Source organism: Cordyceps fumosorosea, assembly GCF_001636725.1.
Source record: "Cordyceps fumosorosea ARSEF 2679 chromosome Unknown scaffold_20, whole genome shotgun sequence".
In the NCBI taxonomy this organism is placed as follows: domain Eukaryota; kingdom Fungi; phylum Ascomycota; class Sordariomycetes; order Hypocreales; family Cordycipitaceae; genus Cordyceps; species Cordyceps fumosorosea.
This window is the reverse complement of record NW_017387320.1, coordinates 421,579-437,480: the sequence shown is the minus strand read 5'-3', so window position 1 is coordinate 437,480 and position 15,902 is coordinate 421,579. Positions and strand designations below refer to the sequence as shown.

The 15,902-nt window shown below is 58.2% G+C and overlaps 5 protein-coding genes across 5 annotated transcripts; 2 read left to right on the top strand and 3 right to left on the bottom strand.

Annotated features, from left to right (window-relative positions):
* Positions 1–18: 18 nt before the first annotated feature.
* Positions 19–1,026, bottom strand: ISF_07213 (hypothetical protein; the record flags this gene model as incomplete). The annotated part of the gene is made up of 1 exon (XM_018850816.1): positions 19–1,026. One exon carries the CDS (start codon positions 1,024–1,026, stop codon positions 19–21), a length of 1,008 nt encoding a protein of 335 aa, XP_018702094.1.
* A 2,450-nt stretch (positions 1,027–3,476) lies between these two features.
* ISF_07212 (Delta endotoxin) lies at positions 3,477–5,042 on the top strand (the record flags this gene model as incomplete). Its single annotated transcript, XM_018850815.1, has 1 exon — positions 3,477–5,042. The coding sequence occupies one exon, from the start codon at positions 3,477–3,479 to the stop codon at positions 5,040–5,042; it is 1,566 nt and encodes a 521-aa protein (XP_018702093.1).
* Positions 5,043–5,392: 350 nt separating this feature from the next.
* ISF_07211 (enoyl-CoA hydratase/isomerase) lies at positions 5,393–6,479 on the bottom strand (the record flags this gene model as incomplete). Its single annotated transcript, XM_018850814.1, has 3 exons — positions 5,393–5,561; positions 5,618–5,977; positions 6,055–6,479. The coding sequence occupies 3 exons, from the start codon at positions 6,477–6,479 to the stop codon at positions 5,393–5,395; spliced, it is 954 nt and encodes a 317-aa protein (XP_018702092.1).
* Positions 6,480–7,751: 1,272 nt separating this feature from the next.
* On the top strand, positions 7,752–8,861 carry ISF_07210 (hypothetical protein; the record flags this gene model as incomplete). The annotated part of the gene is made up of 1 exon (XM_018850813.1): positions 7,752–8,861. The coding sequence occupies one exon, from the start codon at positions 7,752–7,754 to the stop codon at positions 8,859–8,861; it is 1,110 nt and encodes a 369-aa protein (XP_018702091.1).
* Positions 8,862–9,766: 905 nt separating this feature from the next.
* On the bottom strand, positions 9,767–12,541 carry ISF_07209 (arrestin domain containing protein; the record flags this gene model as incomplete). The annotated part of the gene is made up of 1 exon (XM_018850812.1): positions 9,767–12,541. The coding sequence occupies one exon, from the start codon at positions 12,539–12,541 to the stop codon at positions 9,767–9,769; it is 2,775 nt and encodes a 924-aa protein (XP_018702090.1).
* Between the last annotated feature and the right edge of the window lie 3,361 nt (positions 12,542–15,902).

Here is a 15,902-nt window from a genome sequence, read left to right as displayed (position 1 = left end):
ATGTTGTAGATGGTTGCATCACTTCTGCTCTCCGATGGACTCGGAAGAGGCATCGGCGACGGGTGTATGCACGCCGGCCGCCGCCGCCGCCCGCATCCACGATTGGTGAATCGCCGCCCAATACTCGTCCGGATGCTGGCGCATGTGCCCGACATGCCCGCTGCCGTAAAACTCCTTCGTGTCCACCGCGTACCCCAGCGCCCTGGACTCGTCCGCGTGCTCCTCGACGTCCTCGTAGGCGATCAGGTCGTCGTCCCTGCTGTACATGTACAGCCTGCGCGCCCCCTTGGTCGCAAACGCCTCCTGCTTCGCAGCCACGCGGCTCCATGCACCCGCATGCTCCTGCCCGCGCAGCCGCAGCCACAGCAAGTTGAGCAGCAGGAAGAGCCCGCAGACGGCCTGCGTCGCCACCAACGGCCAGGGCAGCAGTCGCGCCAAGCCCATCGCCATGGCGCGCGACCACTGCTTCAGGCGCGCCCAGGTCAGGTCGGTGCCGCCGGGGGTCGAGTCCATGACGAGGAGCGCGTGCGGCAGGGCGGCGGCGAAGCGCGCGCGGTAGGCGTCGAGCGTGGCGGCGAGGTTGATGGCGCCCGTGTTGGACATGCAGTGGAGGAGGAGGCTCCGCGGCGGCTGCGCAGACGACGAGGTGGTGGCGCCGCCGAAGAGCTGGTCGACGACGGGGGTCATGTGGCCGCGGCGCTGGGCGCGGCTGGTGAACATGGCCTTGGGGATGGGCGAGAGCACGACGACCTGCTTGGCGAGCGGGAAGAGCGCGCGGTAGCCCTGGGCGTACTTGGCGACGTGCTGCGGGAGGCCGTCGCCCCAGCCGTAGATGACGACGACGTCCGGATCCGTGGCGGCGGTGCCGGCGGCGGCATCGTGGTCGCCATCCCGCACAAAGACTTGGTCCGAGAGGCTGTCAAAGCCCGCTATCGAGGGGGTTTCTTGGGCATGGCGCGTGGGCTCGACTGGGCGAGTGTGAGGATGCTGCAAGATCGGGTGATGGTGAATCGAGCAAGAATTCATGGCTGCTTGGTTGTTGTAATAAACGAGAGACAGTTTTGCACAACTTGATGGGGATCGGAGTTTGATGACGAGTGTTTAGCCGCCAACTATTGTTATGATAACTCGGACGGAGTTTATAAGCCATCAGTCCCAACAAACCAACAAGTTCTTTTTACCGGGGCCCATCACGGCCGTCATGCCAAACTTGTATGTAGTGTCCGAGGTGGCTTGATGTGGTTGAGTGTTAGTGAATACATGGCAGCTACACCGAGTTACTAGCAGAGACTGGGCTGTGGAATGCTTCTACATGGAAGGAAAACGATGACCAGGTTGCACATGGGCACAAACCTTGGGAATATTTGAAACAGTGGATAGATTTTTCAGTTTCATTACTTGGGAATTTTCAAGGACCAGAAAAAGCGCCCAACGAGGCCGACCCTGCAATTATTGAAGGCATGCCTCGCGCTCTGTAGTCATGGATCGCCGCAGGTTGATGTTGACTGCAGAAAGAATAGTCCCATCACCTCTCGTAGTTGCCATTTTGCATCTTGTTCCCTTGCAGAACTGCGGGCAGCTAAAGAGGCTCAGTTAGTCTTCAAAATAGTAAACCTGCCGTCCATGCAATACCGACAAAGGTCGGCCAATAAGCGATGGTGCCATATGCGATAGTGCCAAGTGAGCTCGGCCAACTTGGAAGCCTTGGGGACCTTATTTTTCTAGACAAAAAGGCAGGTGTTGGTGGCTCCAGACCGGGCTATGGGGAAGGAAACGCTGATTTCTACTGCCTGTTCCACTTCTAGTTCGTGTTTCAGCATTCATGAACATGTTGTCTCTGTGGTTGACGACCAGAGTTCCTCGACACCGGGAGCAAGCGTTACAGTAGTCGGAAAGCCCTAGCCACAAGATGTCCTCGCAGTGTCCAAGCTGCTGGTGTAGACAAAAGTACATCTACAAATACACAAATTCAGTTCCGTGTACATGCCATTTTGGGAGTGTGCAAGCACCGGGAACCCCTCATCGAAAAGCCGGGCATTGGCTGGGGGCCATTTTCGGTAATCCGAGGAGGAAAAACACCATGCCCATGTATGGCGCTGTTTAGTTATGCGCTCAGCCTACCAATGTTCGGGGACGGGTCGAATGCACATCACTATCCAACAGATTTACCTGTGAATGCATGTGCTGCTGGGACAGCAAGGCGCTTTCAGGAACAAGATGCTCTCGCCCGGGTGGCGCGGCACCCGCATTGACGGGACGAATCTTGGCGCCCAGGCACCATTCATTGCCGTGGTCGGCGCGCCACAGTCGTCAATCTGCACGTCTGGCATAATCAAGACTTCTGGCATGTTCGTACCTTGCTTGGCTCATCTTGGCATATGCCGTGCCTGTACCAGTACGATGCTGGACGGCGAGTCCGGCATCGCTGCACCATCATCGGACGGCAAATGTTCAATCGGCGTCCTCGTTCCGGTTCCTTCCAGGTCAAATGCCAACTGTCCTTCATGACTCAAAGACAGAGGTCCATGAGGTCTCTTATTAGAGGGCGCGAACGTCTTCTGTGGTCATGACTCGGATCGAGCTCGGAGAGAGGGGCAAGGCGCGGGAGAGGCGTTGCACGGCGATGAACGCCGAGAATCAGTTCGTCTAGATGTACGGCTATCGACACGCATATTGCCGTAAAGTAGAGTCGGCGCTGTTTGAAATGTAAAAAACTGGTTGCTATCCATACAAGCTAAATACACATGACCGGACTTGTATGCAGTTGCACACTCGACAACTTGACAGGCCGACAGCTACATACACTCCAGCCAGGGTATGTACACGTATAATACATGTCGTTAAGAAATGGCCGGCCTGCGCTAAATAATTAGTAAAACATGGCAAGAACTTTTGTCCAGATTAGGCAGGCGTGTAAGGCCAAAGCATGACATGTCAGCTATTAAAAGCACAATTCTCCACAGCTTTCATCACTGACATCTCTGCTTGTGCCTCAGACTTGAACGCAAGTCTTGTGATCACTGCCTCAGTGCCAAGCGTGTTACTTGGGCTGGGCAATGGTAATGGCAATGGCAATAGTAATGGCAATGGCAATGGCAATGGCAATGGTATAGCAGTCAATTGCCGGACGGCAAATCTCAAGTTGGCTGAGGAGGCATCAAAAACCATACGATACGAGGTGCAATGCTCAGTCGCCTTTTGGTCGACGTTACCGTCCGGGAAGCGGCGACGAGATGGTTGTTCGCCGTTGCCGTACGAGAACCAGCTCTTCAATACTTGCGAATATAGACATCTACAACTTACAAGACAAGACCGTGCCGGACAAGACGTTTATAAAAGGGCCGCGGTCTCGCTTCGATTTCCATCCCAACTCCAACCACCAAGCACAAATACAGCAATCCACTGCGACATTCTTTTCTCACACTCAACTTTAGTCATCTAACCCATTTGACTCTTTCTACTCTCGCTCTACCAACATGGCCTTCGATCATGACCTCGCCGCCAAGCTGGCCGAAAAGACCTTCACCGCCGTCCAGGCCGGTGCCAAGGCGACGCTCGACAACCCCAACGAAATCGCGCAGACCGTGCTGGGTGTCATGGCCGTGAGCCTCAACGCGATCCCCGTCGCCGGCAGCGCCATCGCGGCCTTTGCCGTGGCCATGAGCCTGATCGCGTTCCCCGCGCCCAAGAAGGACCCGTGGGACCAGGTGCGGCAGCGCGTCGAGGCGCTCGTCGGGCAGAAGCTGCAGGCGGCGGAGCTGGAGCGTCTGAAGCGCTCCATCGACGGCTTCCGAACCAACGCGGAGACGTACGCGCTGGTCTGGAAGGCGTGGAACGACAAGCCGGCCGACAACCGTGCCAAAGAGGCCGAGAATCTGCGGGTGCACCACACCAACTCCATCACGCTGCTGCAGGCGGGCATCCCCGCCTTCCAGAGCGAGGGCCACGCGGCCGCCGCGCTGCCGCTGTTCGCCGCGGCGGCCAACCAGTACATCGCGCTGCTCGCCGACGGCATCAAGCAGGGCAAGGAGATGGGCTGGGACGAGAGCCACTACGGCAAGACGCTCGTCTCCCTGTTCAACAAGGCGACCGGCCAGGACGGCGCGAACGCGGCGCGCGGCCTCCTCGACAGCCGTGACGAGGACGCCGACGCCGCGCTGCTGGACATGGCCAAGGAGGCCCTCGAGGCCGCCAAGAACCTCGGCGTCGACCCGGCGCTGATGGCCCTCTGGCAGGAGGCGTACACCAGCCTGGTGCACAAGTTCGCGATCCGCGGCGACAGCACCCTCGGGCGGCGCGACGGGGTCACGCGCGACCTGGTCGCCCACGTCAAGCGGTGGTACGTCGACGGCCGCAAGCAGGTGCAGCCGCGGACGTGGGTGGACGGCAAGGTGGACGGCCAGACGATGCCCCATTACGGCGACGGCTACAAGCAGGGCCTGGCCCTGGCCACCTACGCCGACTGGGACCTGGAGATGGTCGAGAACGCGCTCAACTACGCCGAGCTCTGGCCGTACCTGGCCGGCACCAAGGGCGAGGTGTCCGCCGAGGCGATGCGCAACCTCGACCGCGAGATCTTCCGCGGCCCGTACGTCCGCTACACGGGCAACACCAAGTTCAGCGCCCAGGCCGGGCCCAAGGTCGAGCCGCGCAGCGCGCCCATCACGGGCGTCAAGATGTGCGCGGGCGACAATATCCGCATGATGCAGGTCAAGTACGGCAACCGGTGGGAGGGCGAGTACGGCAAGTGCGGCCCGGCGCGGGACAAGGAGGAGGCCGGCTTCGAGCTCAAGGAGGGCGAGTACATCACCAACGTGGACATCATCACAGGGCACAAGCTGGGGCAGCTCAAGTTCATCACCAACATGGGCGAGTATGGGCCGTACGGCCGGCGCACGCACGCGGATCTGCCCATGTCGGTCAACCGCACGGGCTACGCGCTGACGAGCATGCACGGAACCAACTACGCGCAACACGACCCGGAGGGCATCGAGGGCATCATCCTTGGTTTCAGACCTCTGCTCACGGCCAAGAAGGACTGATCCGATGAATGCGGTATGAGTATGAGTCGGACGTTGACGGAGCGTGATTTCAGCACGAGCGAGGCTTCAACAACCGTGCGTCAAAGGCCATCTCAACATGGGCTACTTTGTATTATCAAGTCAATGTTATACTCGGTACATATGATTTATGTTCATGCAAGATTCTCTTTATAAAATGCGTCGTATTTTATTGTCCAAGTGTTTACCGGCATCTTCATTTCAAGTTGTAAACGGGACATGGCATTACGAGCCAGCGTGCAAGCGTCAGCAGCACTTGACAACTGATTCGATTGTTCCGAGTTTAAAACTCGACCTACTTTAGTGTTGTACCTTGAACGTCTCGTATTGGCTCAGAGCCTGCTACTCTCCGCCTCCTTCTCCGCCACCTTGGCCTTTGGCTGCAATCGAAGCGATATCTCCTTCCACCAGGGATACGTCCTCGGCGCATCCATCGCAAGCGTCGCCTTGTAATCCGGCTTCTTCTTGTTAAAGAATGACGACTTGAACTCCAAGTGGTCCCTGAGTTTTGTTGTGTCAGCACAAGCACTGGCAAGCACCTCTGACGAAAAACATACCTCCCGGCAAACATGTCGTAGAGAAGCGGGCTGTCCACCAGGTGCGCACCCTCGGCAGACCCGGCGTTTCGCCAGATGAGCTGTCGGTTGAGGTACGCGGCCACCGGGCTCACGTTGGTGATGACGTCCTCGGCGAGCGCGAGGGCGCGCGGCAGCACATCCGCGGGCGCGTCGACCAGCTCCGCGAAGACGCCGTCGAGCACCGGCGCCGCGGCCGGGTACCGCCTCCCCGTGGTCAGCAGGTACGTCGCGTTGCTGTAGCCGACCATGCGCGGCAGGAAGAAGGAGCTGCACGACTCCATGGTGAGGCCGATGCGGGCGAACGGGAAGCCAAACTCTGCGCCGGTACGGGGTGCGATTCTGCAGGTGCGTCGACGCCGGTTAGCCCAATCGACCCCTCCATTGCTGTTAGTCGGGAAACGGTGTGGAGGGCTCACCGGATGGCCGCCGCTAGGGTAGACGTCATGCCGATGCCCACGGACAGGCCGTTGTACGCGACGATGACGGGCTTGGTGCAGTTGAACATGGCCAGCGCCAGCGTCCCTCCCGGGTCGCGCATCTCGCCGACGGCCTCGTCCCGGAGGCCGCTCGTGTCCATGCTGAGGTCGATGCCGGCGCTGAACGCCTTGCCGGCGCCCGTCACGACGACGGCCTTGACGCGGTCGTCGACGGTGACGGTCTCGAACAGCGTGATGAGGTCGCGGATCATGCCGCCCGTGATGGCGTTGAGCTTGCTGGGGCGGTTGAGGGTGGCGATGAGGATGGGCGTGACGCCGGGCGCGGATGGCGGGTGGTTGGTCACCAGGATCTCGCTCTGCGGAGAGGTGGTGTACGCGGCCGGGATGGGGATTTCTGCTGCCATTGTCATGGGTTGGTTTTTGCGGTTGAGGTTGAAGTTGTGATAATGGAGTTGCAATCAGGGCATCTTGTACATGATCATTTATAAGTCATGGCATCCGAGGTCCCCCGCACCGGAGTTGGCGTGTCATCTTCCCCGGAGCTCTCCCCGGGGAGATGGGATGGAGAGAAGCGGCAGATCAACGCCGGGCACTCCACTACGGCCTGTATATGCACAAGAGCGCGGGGTAAACAGTCGGCGCATTTCGCTGGAATTCTCATTTTCGTGTGAAGCTGCTCACTCTTCCCATACCCATCCACCGGCTCCATCCATCATCCAGTCGCGTTCAGGGGCTCCAAGATCACACGGAGAGCCAGGTTCCGCCGTCAGATTATTACCCTCGAAAATGGAAATAATTCCTCTACACAGGATTACAGGGTGCCTTTACCCTAGAGGCAATAAATTTTCATCTGAAGTGTATACTTGCCGACGCCCCTCACCAGGAGTAAGATTACCTCATCAGGCAATGATTGCGTTACAGGCGCCCGCCCTACATACGGGCCGAATATGCCAACGACTACCTTGGGCGCATCCAATCAAGAATTCTTTCTAGTCACGTATAATCTAGAATTGCCGTTTAAACGCCACAGCGACAACGTTTCAGCTGGCTATTCCCGCGGCTCGTCCGCGCGTTTCCGACATACAAAACATGGCTGAACGCAACGCACGATGGGAATATACAAAGGGAATGCCCAAGGCCATGCCCGCTGCCTGTTTCTCTCAACTAGAGGACGCGAGTACCTGGGGTTCTCCTGTCATCTCTTTTTACTCATTCTCGGGGTTTTCGTAGGCATACCTCAACGAAAGCGCCTGCATGGCTTCGCATATACAGGCAGCCTTTGCCCATCCTCAGCCAGCCATGTACCTAGTGGGAAGTGAAACAGCTGTAGGTTAGACGACTGCACAGCTGCGCTCCTTTCAGCTTCATGCAATCTTGCTCACTACGGTCGTTTGATCAATTTCATGACAGACATTCAGCTGCCGAGAGTGTTCATCCTTGTCCGTTCCCAGCCATCTCAGCAAAACCGGGCGTGGGAACCTGGACGGCGGGAGTGCTTTCCAGCTGCGTCCAAGTCGGCGCAACTTTTCACAGACGAAAGAGTATAAAGGCGGAAATGGCTCCTAGTTTTGGGGACGGGAGCCCCTCAACACAATCTCCAGAGACAAGCCAACTTCTCAAAGACCGCTACTACCTCATCCCCTACCTGTGCTCAAGCACACTCATCACTCAAATCCATGGCTGCCAAGGTCGCTCTTCTACTTCTACTCTGCCTATATGGAAGTCTTGCTGCATTGGCCTCTGCTCACGACACCGGTGTACCAAGTCATAGGCATGGGCCGCACTTTGAGGAATGGTGCAAGCCAAGCGAGGCGTGCAGCGTCAACGCCACCATGGCGGGCACCATCAAGTTGAAAGACAGGGATTTCAACTTCCTCTGCGACTCATTTGTCGACATCAAGGCCGTCATGGGACCGGCTGCCGGTCCAGTCGCGTGTGCCGAAGCATGCGTGCAGAACAGCGACTGCATGGGCGCCGGCTGGGACACCACCCGCGCGTGCTCGTGCTACCACTACGTCACCAAGCATCGTCAGGGCGCCATGTGGATGAATCCCATCCTGTACGAGGAGCAGACCTCGGACATTGCCGGCACGCCCCCGGCCACCGTCGGGCCTTCGACCGCGGCCACCAGCACCGCCGCCGACGCCGCGACGCACCCGCCCTACATGGACGCGCTCGGCTCCGCGCTCTCCAGCGTGTCTTCCAGCCTCGAGGCCGCCGCCCAGGCGTCCTGCACCTCGCAGCTGTCCTCGTCCGCCCAGGTCGCGGAGACGTCGTGCCAGGCGCGCGTCACCTCGGAGCTGGCCGGCTCCGTGGCCGCCATCTCGAGCGCGGCGGCCACGTCGTGCCGGGCGCGCATCACGTCCGAGGTGGCGGGCTCGGCCGCGTGCGAGGCGCGCGTGTCCACGGCGGCGGCCAACGCGGCCTCGAGCGCCTCCTCGAGCGTCCAGGGCGCCGACAGGGCGTCGTGCAACGCCGCCATGGCCGCTGCCCAGGCATCCGCCCAGACGTCCTGCGACGCCCGCGTGGCCTCGACCGTGTCGAGTGTCGCGACCAGCGCGGCCTCGGCGCTGACGGGCGCGGTGGCCAGCGCCCAGGCGGCGGCGTCGACGTCGTGCAACTCGGCCATCACCGCGACGGCGGAGTCGGCCAGGGCCTCGGCCGACGTGGCCTGTCGGGAGACGGCGGTGCCCAGTGCGGTGGCGTCGGTGCAGACGTCCTGCTCGACCCAGATTGCCTCGTTAGCCAGCGTGGCATCGTCCTGGTCTAGCAAGTGCAGCAAGTGATGTCGGCGGCGGCGGTGGCGCGGGTATCGTGGCGAGCCTGTACCCGTCCATACTGCCAAACGTCTCGTTCTTAGCAGTGCGTATTCCCGACTGTACTGCTTCGGTTTAAATTTGTATTGTTTGGGGGATTTCTTCCTCAGCAGAGCCGAGGCCTGTGTATGCTCTTCGTCCACCCGGAGGGCAGATACCAGCCTGGTCACCTATTTCAAGATGGTTCTGCGCAAATTTAATAGAAGAGAAGAATCCATTCTTCTAGTATCCTTACTTGATTGTTCATTTTATTCGTTGGCAAGCTGTGGTAACACTTTATGAGTAAAGATCTACAGTCCGGTAGCAAGCCGTCTGCCCTTGTCCGGTGTAATGCAGCCGGGCCGGCTTCCTCGGAACGAGCCGGGCGAGGTGGAGAAGACTTGGGGAGCTCGTGACGGCGTGGAGTACGTTCAGGTCGAACATCTCCGCGAACCAGGACCCCTCTCACCCCATCTCGTATTCCAGGACGAAGCCGAACACCGACACTTGCCCGGTCGGCGCGTCTTTCGGCCGGAGAACGCGGCTTGGCCTACGATAACGAGAGGGAGGCGTGTGGCATCAAGACAAAGCGGCCCCGACAGAGTGGGAGATGCTTGGCGGTTTTATTTCTGGAAACCAACTGAGGTTGTGCTGTCATCATGAATCACTGGCGACAAATTTGTCACTACTCATTCATGTAGCTAGGTTCATCACGGGTTTCCGTTGTCATGTATCGTGCATGTGCCTGTATTTCCGTATTCCTCATCCTGTGCAATTCATCTGGTATATATATAAACAGCCCCCCACAACACCCTGCAGTAAGTACACAAAAATTTTCATCATTACATTCTACACCCCTGTCATCAGATCCAACAACATCCCACGGCGCACGCACCTCAGGTCGACGACGTGCTGGCCGCCGCCGCCGGCACCACGTTCCGCCTCTTCGCCAGATCCTCCAGGTTCAAGTTCACCGGCGGCCTCGCAATCTCCAAGCTTCTACTCGGCATTCTCCCGCCCGGCGTCCGCGGGTGCGCCACGTTGACGCGCCCCGAGCGCTCCAAGATGCGCGGCGGCGTCTCCTCGCCGTCCGACTCGTCCTCCTCGCCCTCGAACCCGTAGTCCGCCAGCCGCGCAAAGTAGTCCGCCAGCCGCGCAAAGTAGTCCGCCAGCCCGTCCACCGACGGCGTGCCCACCACCGTGTCGTACGTCGGCGGCGGCGTCATCGCCGGGACGCCGCCTCCACCACCACCGCCGCTGTCGACGAGCATCGGCGGGGGCGCCGTGTCCTCGTCAAAGCTCGGCGGGCTGAAGCTCGGCGCCCGCAAGAGGTGGATGGGCCGAGAGCTGCGGTCGGGGCTGCCATTGTTGCCGCTGCGGCTCGGCTCGTGGACTGGCTGGTGTACGTGGGCGGCGCGCGGCGCGGCGGGCAACACGTCGGTCGCCGCGTCGCAGTCTGCCGGCGCGAGCGCGATCGAGGAGGCGCTCGGCGAGGCGTCGGTGGCGACGACGTGGGCGTCGGGGCAGCCGCAGGACGCGCGGTACACGTCAGGCGGCGTGGCCGGTCCCGTGTATGTGGGCAGAAACGTGTTGGCCTGGGTGGCGCGGCAGTCGAGCACGGTGAAGGGCGAGTCGATGCTGATCTCAAAGTGGCGGCGCTTCGTGCCGGACGGGTCCTCCGGGTCCAGCCGGCTGATGCGCATCACCACCTTGATCCAGTGGTACACGTTGACGTTCTTCCAGCTGCAGTCCGGGTGCAGCCGCAGGTCCTTGTTCTTGGCCATCATCTCGCACGTCGGGATCTGCACGTTGGCCTCGATCTCCGTCGCCCCCCACATGCTCTCCAGTCCCAGCTCCAACTCGCCAAGCATGTTTTCCGTCGGCTCGGGCAGCGGCTCGGGAGGCACGCGTTTCCTCGAGGCATCCGCGACGCGGCGCCTCCGAGCTGTCTCTCTAGCTTCCTGCCGTTGCTGGGGCGAGAGCTCACCGCCGCGGAGGGTGCGTATCGACGAGTTGCGCCAGTGCGAGTCGAGAGGCTTGCCGGCCACCTTTTCGAGGAGCAGGATCTTCCGACCAGGGTCTTTCCGCGTGACGCGCTTGTCGTTGGTCCAGTACTCGGTGGACTCAGTCAGGAAGACCTTGAGCTTGTGAATGTGCACCTTGTCGAGTGGCGTCAACTTGAAGGCAATGGGAATCTTGGAGCCGATGGGAAAGCTCTTGCCGGAGATGACAATGTCGTAGTGCAGCTGATTCTCCCATTGCCTGCTTATGGAGATGGGCTCCGACATCTCCTGCGACATCTGGTCCGGTAGGCGGACAATGGAAACTTCCTTGACGCCATGTAGGTTAGGTTTGAACGCCCCCGCGCGATCAACCGTCGCGTGCAGCTCCCATTTTACGGAGCCGTACTGGAGTTTGGTGGTCTCGAGCTGGTGGAAATCGATCGGGAGCTCGAAGGAGTAATCGTAGGTGCCGGGATAAAAGACCTTGTAGCCCTTTGCTTGCGTTACAGACGCAACGCTATAGTCGCTCTTGCCAAAGCTACGCGACTGGACAGTCTGCAGCGACAGGCGCTTCATTTCTTTCGAGCTTAGGCTGGCACGGTGTGATTGAGTGGCAGGCAGCGCGAGGTTCGTGTTGCTCGAGTTGTTGGAGCTGGATTTGAGAGAGTATGTGCACTGGTTTCCGTATTCGTTTTCCCACCCCTCGGTCATGGCGTTGAAAAACGTCAAGACTTGCGTCCGAAGGCTTTCCTCCTCAAACAGATCTTGCTTGAGCGGCGGGATGCCCTCAGGCCACTCGGTGCGGGCACGACCGACAAGTTTTAGCTGGACTGCCTTGAGCTTGACGTTCTTGGTGACGTTGAGTCGTAATCGACCGCGTAGAAGCGCTGTGCCACTGCGATGCTCCATGCGGGAGTGGTTGTCGTGTTCGAAGCCGTACAGAAAGACATTTTGCTCGGCAAGGAGGATGGAACAGGTCACGCCGCTGCCAGACGCGACAGGCTTGGGGATTTCCGTTACCGAAGTCACCGCTGACTTGTTCATTATGGACGAGAGGTAGCCGGTGTCGGTCGGTAGGCGGTATGCGGCCGTGTCGGCGGCGCCTCTGCGGCGCGATGTCATGGCAGGCGGCGCTGCGATGTGTTCTTCTTCGGTGACGCTCAAGATGGAGCCGGATGCCAAACTTGGCTCCGGCAAGGGAGTGGTCCGGTGCTCGTCCTCGTGTACGGAGCTGGGCGGTGGACTGGTGCCCTGTGGCGGTCGCAGCCCCTCGGTCGCAGCCGCTGTGTTAGCTTGTTTGCTGAAACGAGAGAGCTGGCGTTGGCATGCAGACTCCAAGCCGGGAGCGGAAAATCTGCGAAGGAGAAAGATTCGACGTTCGGTCTTTTGCGCAGATTTATCCTGCTTTCTTTCTCGCCGTATTCCGAGGCGGAGAGACTTGGTTGGTGACGGTCGAAGATCGCGAGGTATGTAGCCGGAAGGAAATGAGAGGACGTGGATGGCCTGGGGCCGGGTTCGGCGAGGCCCAATTAACGGCGCGGGAAAGCACTCGGTCTGGGCGTCAGGGCCGGGAGAAGGAAGCCAACTTGAGCGATGGGATATATTGCCACCCTCGGCAATTACCCAAGGTACAGAACCTTGGCTGGACTGTGGTCTGGAGCAAGTCATGTTAACGGCTGCGCTGTACTTATCAAGGTTCAAGACAACGCATTCGGCGACGGGGTTGAGGAAGCTCGGCGAAGATGAACTGAATGACTGACGCGTCTTTGGGCCCAAGAAATCAAAGAGGTCATGGGGATCCCGCCAAGTAAATGGTGCCCAGCGGAAAAGAATTTAAATGGCCATGAAAAGAAGGGCAAAAAAGGATGAGTTGGCCGAGGACACTTGCCCAGCGAGATCAGCGCCCACGAAAAGGTGGCATGGCTTATAAGAAGCTCGACGATGGTGGAGGCCTGCAGTAGACGAGGCGCCTCGCTAGGGGACGAAACAGTGAGGGTGAAGCAGGGAAAAGCAAGCCGAAATTATCTGTAATGAGCAATGACATGCAAAATGCACAGCCACAGGGTGAATGCTGGCACGCCGCTGGGACGGGGGGGTGAAGGCAGGGCGGCAGCAGTGTCGCCAAGCAGCGCAGGGACGTGCGAGGTAGGTGGCTGCATGAAAGTAAAAGATCGAGATTGTTTGAAGGCTTGTGTCGGGATGGACGACATGAGCTTCCAGGAGTGGATCTAGACCTCAACCAGAGGCCGTCTGTTCAAGGACAAGCCGGTGTGTGTGGGCAAGCATGAGTGAGGATAGGACGGAGAGGGGCTTGAACTTGGTTGATGTGAGATGCCATGTTGAGCTGAATCGCTGCCAGGGAATGACAAGGCCGGGTACAGCAAAACACGAGACGGCAGTCAGAGGTCGTAGTGCGGTGGTTGGCCGAGAGAAAAGCAAATGGAAAAGGACATGGCGGAGATTGAAGAGCAGAAACAGAAATAAAGGCTTACCTGACTTTGTCCCAAAATGACCAACGTTATTGGTCTTCAACGGTTATTATCAATGCACCCCCCTCCCCTGTATGAGATGATCAATGCAGCAGCGGGATGTATGAATAGACCAAGTACAACCTGGAATGCGACAGCCAAGTAATTGATGCGATGGCTGCCGTGGCTGGGCTGGGCTGCTGTGAGGTGAGACCAGGAAGAAGTAGCGTCGGCAATTGAAGCCAGCAAAGATGAGCGGTAAGCTTGCTGATGAGCAACCTCTTTGCGATGATCTCGACTTGCACGAGAAGACGAAGAGTGAGCGAGCGGCGACCGAGGCTGACTGTGAGTGGCGGGATGCCGTCGGCGAGTGGGTGGACTTGGGGGCCCAGACCGTCCTGCGTGAATCAATCGACAACGTCGCGCACGAGGGCAGCAAGCACTGACTGACTCTCGGGATGACGGCAGCGTTGTCAAATGGAGATGGGCAGGCAAAAAGACCGCGCTGAGCCGTCTGCGGTGTTATTGCGGACAAGTCCTGCAGAGAAAGGACGGACAGGAGGTTCGGTTTGGGATGTGGGAGATGGAAAGGAAAGAAGATGACGAGAAACAAAAAACCGATGGGATTTGGGAAAAGCAGCAATGGACGACCGTTATTAACCAATGGAGGAAGGATGGAGGAAGGATGGGAAGAGGTGGGCAGCGTCGTAATGAGTTGACGAGAGAATGACAGAGAAGAGGAAAGCTTGTGCTCAGAGGGGCGCTAAATCCCCGATGCAGATTGCAGTGTGGGCAGTCGGGCTTGCTAATGACCGTCGTTTGTCTGTCAGGCCTGCATGTATCCAATCTCGTCTTCTCGCGTCTCTTCAGTTTTGTTTTGGGAGAGAATTGTCATGCAGCCTGAGTCGTTGCTCAAGTTATAGGCTTCCGGATTAGTTAGTAGGCACCTAATAACGAAAGCCTGGGCGCGTTTCGGAGTCACGGCGGGTCGGAATTTCAGGGTAGTATTGCTCGATGCGGCTACTGGTCATCCATCGGGCTTTTTTTTTTTTTCACAGGTCAAAGTCGCTTGCTTTCTCGGCTTCATGATTCCATCTGTTCAGTAATTCACGCTCTCGCCCGCTCCGGTCGACCGCTTCCGACGATGCCGCTTCACCCAACGGCGAGGATAGCGGTGCTCGATTAGGAGGTACTTTAATGGTTATTTGGGTACATGCGACCCCACTGAAGAACCCGCTGTGAATGTATGTAATCAACTGTCGATGCAATACTCACGCCAACTGCGCATTTCACCGGAAAGGACTCATTTGCGTGAGGGGGGAAAAAGCCAATGACAATGAATGCCAGCTGATATAGATTGAATTACCAGTCTATTCATTCATGCTGCCTCCTTCCAGCGCTATGCTGAGAGAAAAGAGGACAGTAAGATGGGTGACTTGCCTCGACTTGCACCGCTACTTGCACCATGGTCTAGACCCCAACAGGCCTTCTAGTTTCCTGCTAACCCAGTTATGTACTGTATGTATGTATGTATGTACATAGGTACGAGTATTATTTATTAGCGTCGCACGTCGCCCATGGCCATCGCCGACATCTTGATCCTCATCGACGTAATTCATCGCCTTCACCGTTCGCTAGGAACGGCAATCTAACCAGTAGGCACCTAGTCAAGTATCCAATTCATCCAGCAATTCTTTCTTTCAGCCAGGCCCGGTTCAAACGGCCCATCGCTTCCGTTCCTCGCCGCCTGGGTCACGCCACATCCAGCCAGCATCTCCAGCCGATAGCCACCTCCCACACCTCCGTAGGTAACCTGGAGCCATCTTTCGACGATCGGCACTTTGCGCCTCTGTGACGGATGCATGACGGAATCGCCCTTGTTTTTTTTTTCTTTTTCTTTTTCTTTTTCGCCCAGGCTGCATCTCGCAATCTCCACTTCAGGGCTCACTTTTTTTTTTTATTAGTCGTCTTACGAGCCTGATGAATAGGAAAAAATATTCGGTGCTAATGACAAACTAACCGCCTAATCAACATGACCATTTCATTCAACGTTATAGGCTCCCAATGGCATCCGGGGAAAGATCGTGCACAACCAACTAACCCATGCTTTCCTGGACATCATCAGCACCGAGACATCTCCGCGGCAGTCCCGTCACCTTCCACGGCCCATGACACCTCCAACTCGGCTTCAAGTGCCATTTTCCACGGAACCTCCGCTGCAACGTCTGCCTTTGTTCCTGTTCGCTCCCCTGCCCGGCCTTGTTCGCTAGAAACCGTCTCCGCGCTCTCCGAACCGGCGCCGAGCTTCGAGCCCTCACAACGACAAAGGACAAAAAGCCCACATCCGCGACTTCCGGGCGCGTACTCGAGCTCCATCCACATGTATGCCCAACATTGTTGCATGCCTTCGTGCCCTGCCCCGGGAAATATCCCTTGACCGGGCCCGACCCTTGACCAATGCGGCTATACCGACTCACCGCATATACCTCAAGACTTTGTTGATATATCTAGATGCCTACGTCGATGCCCGACCTGCCAACTAGTACAGCTCTTACCTCCTT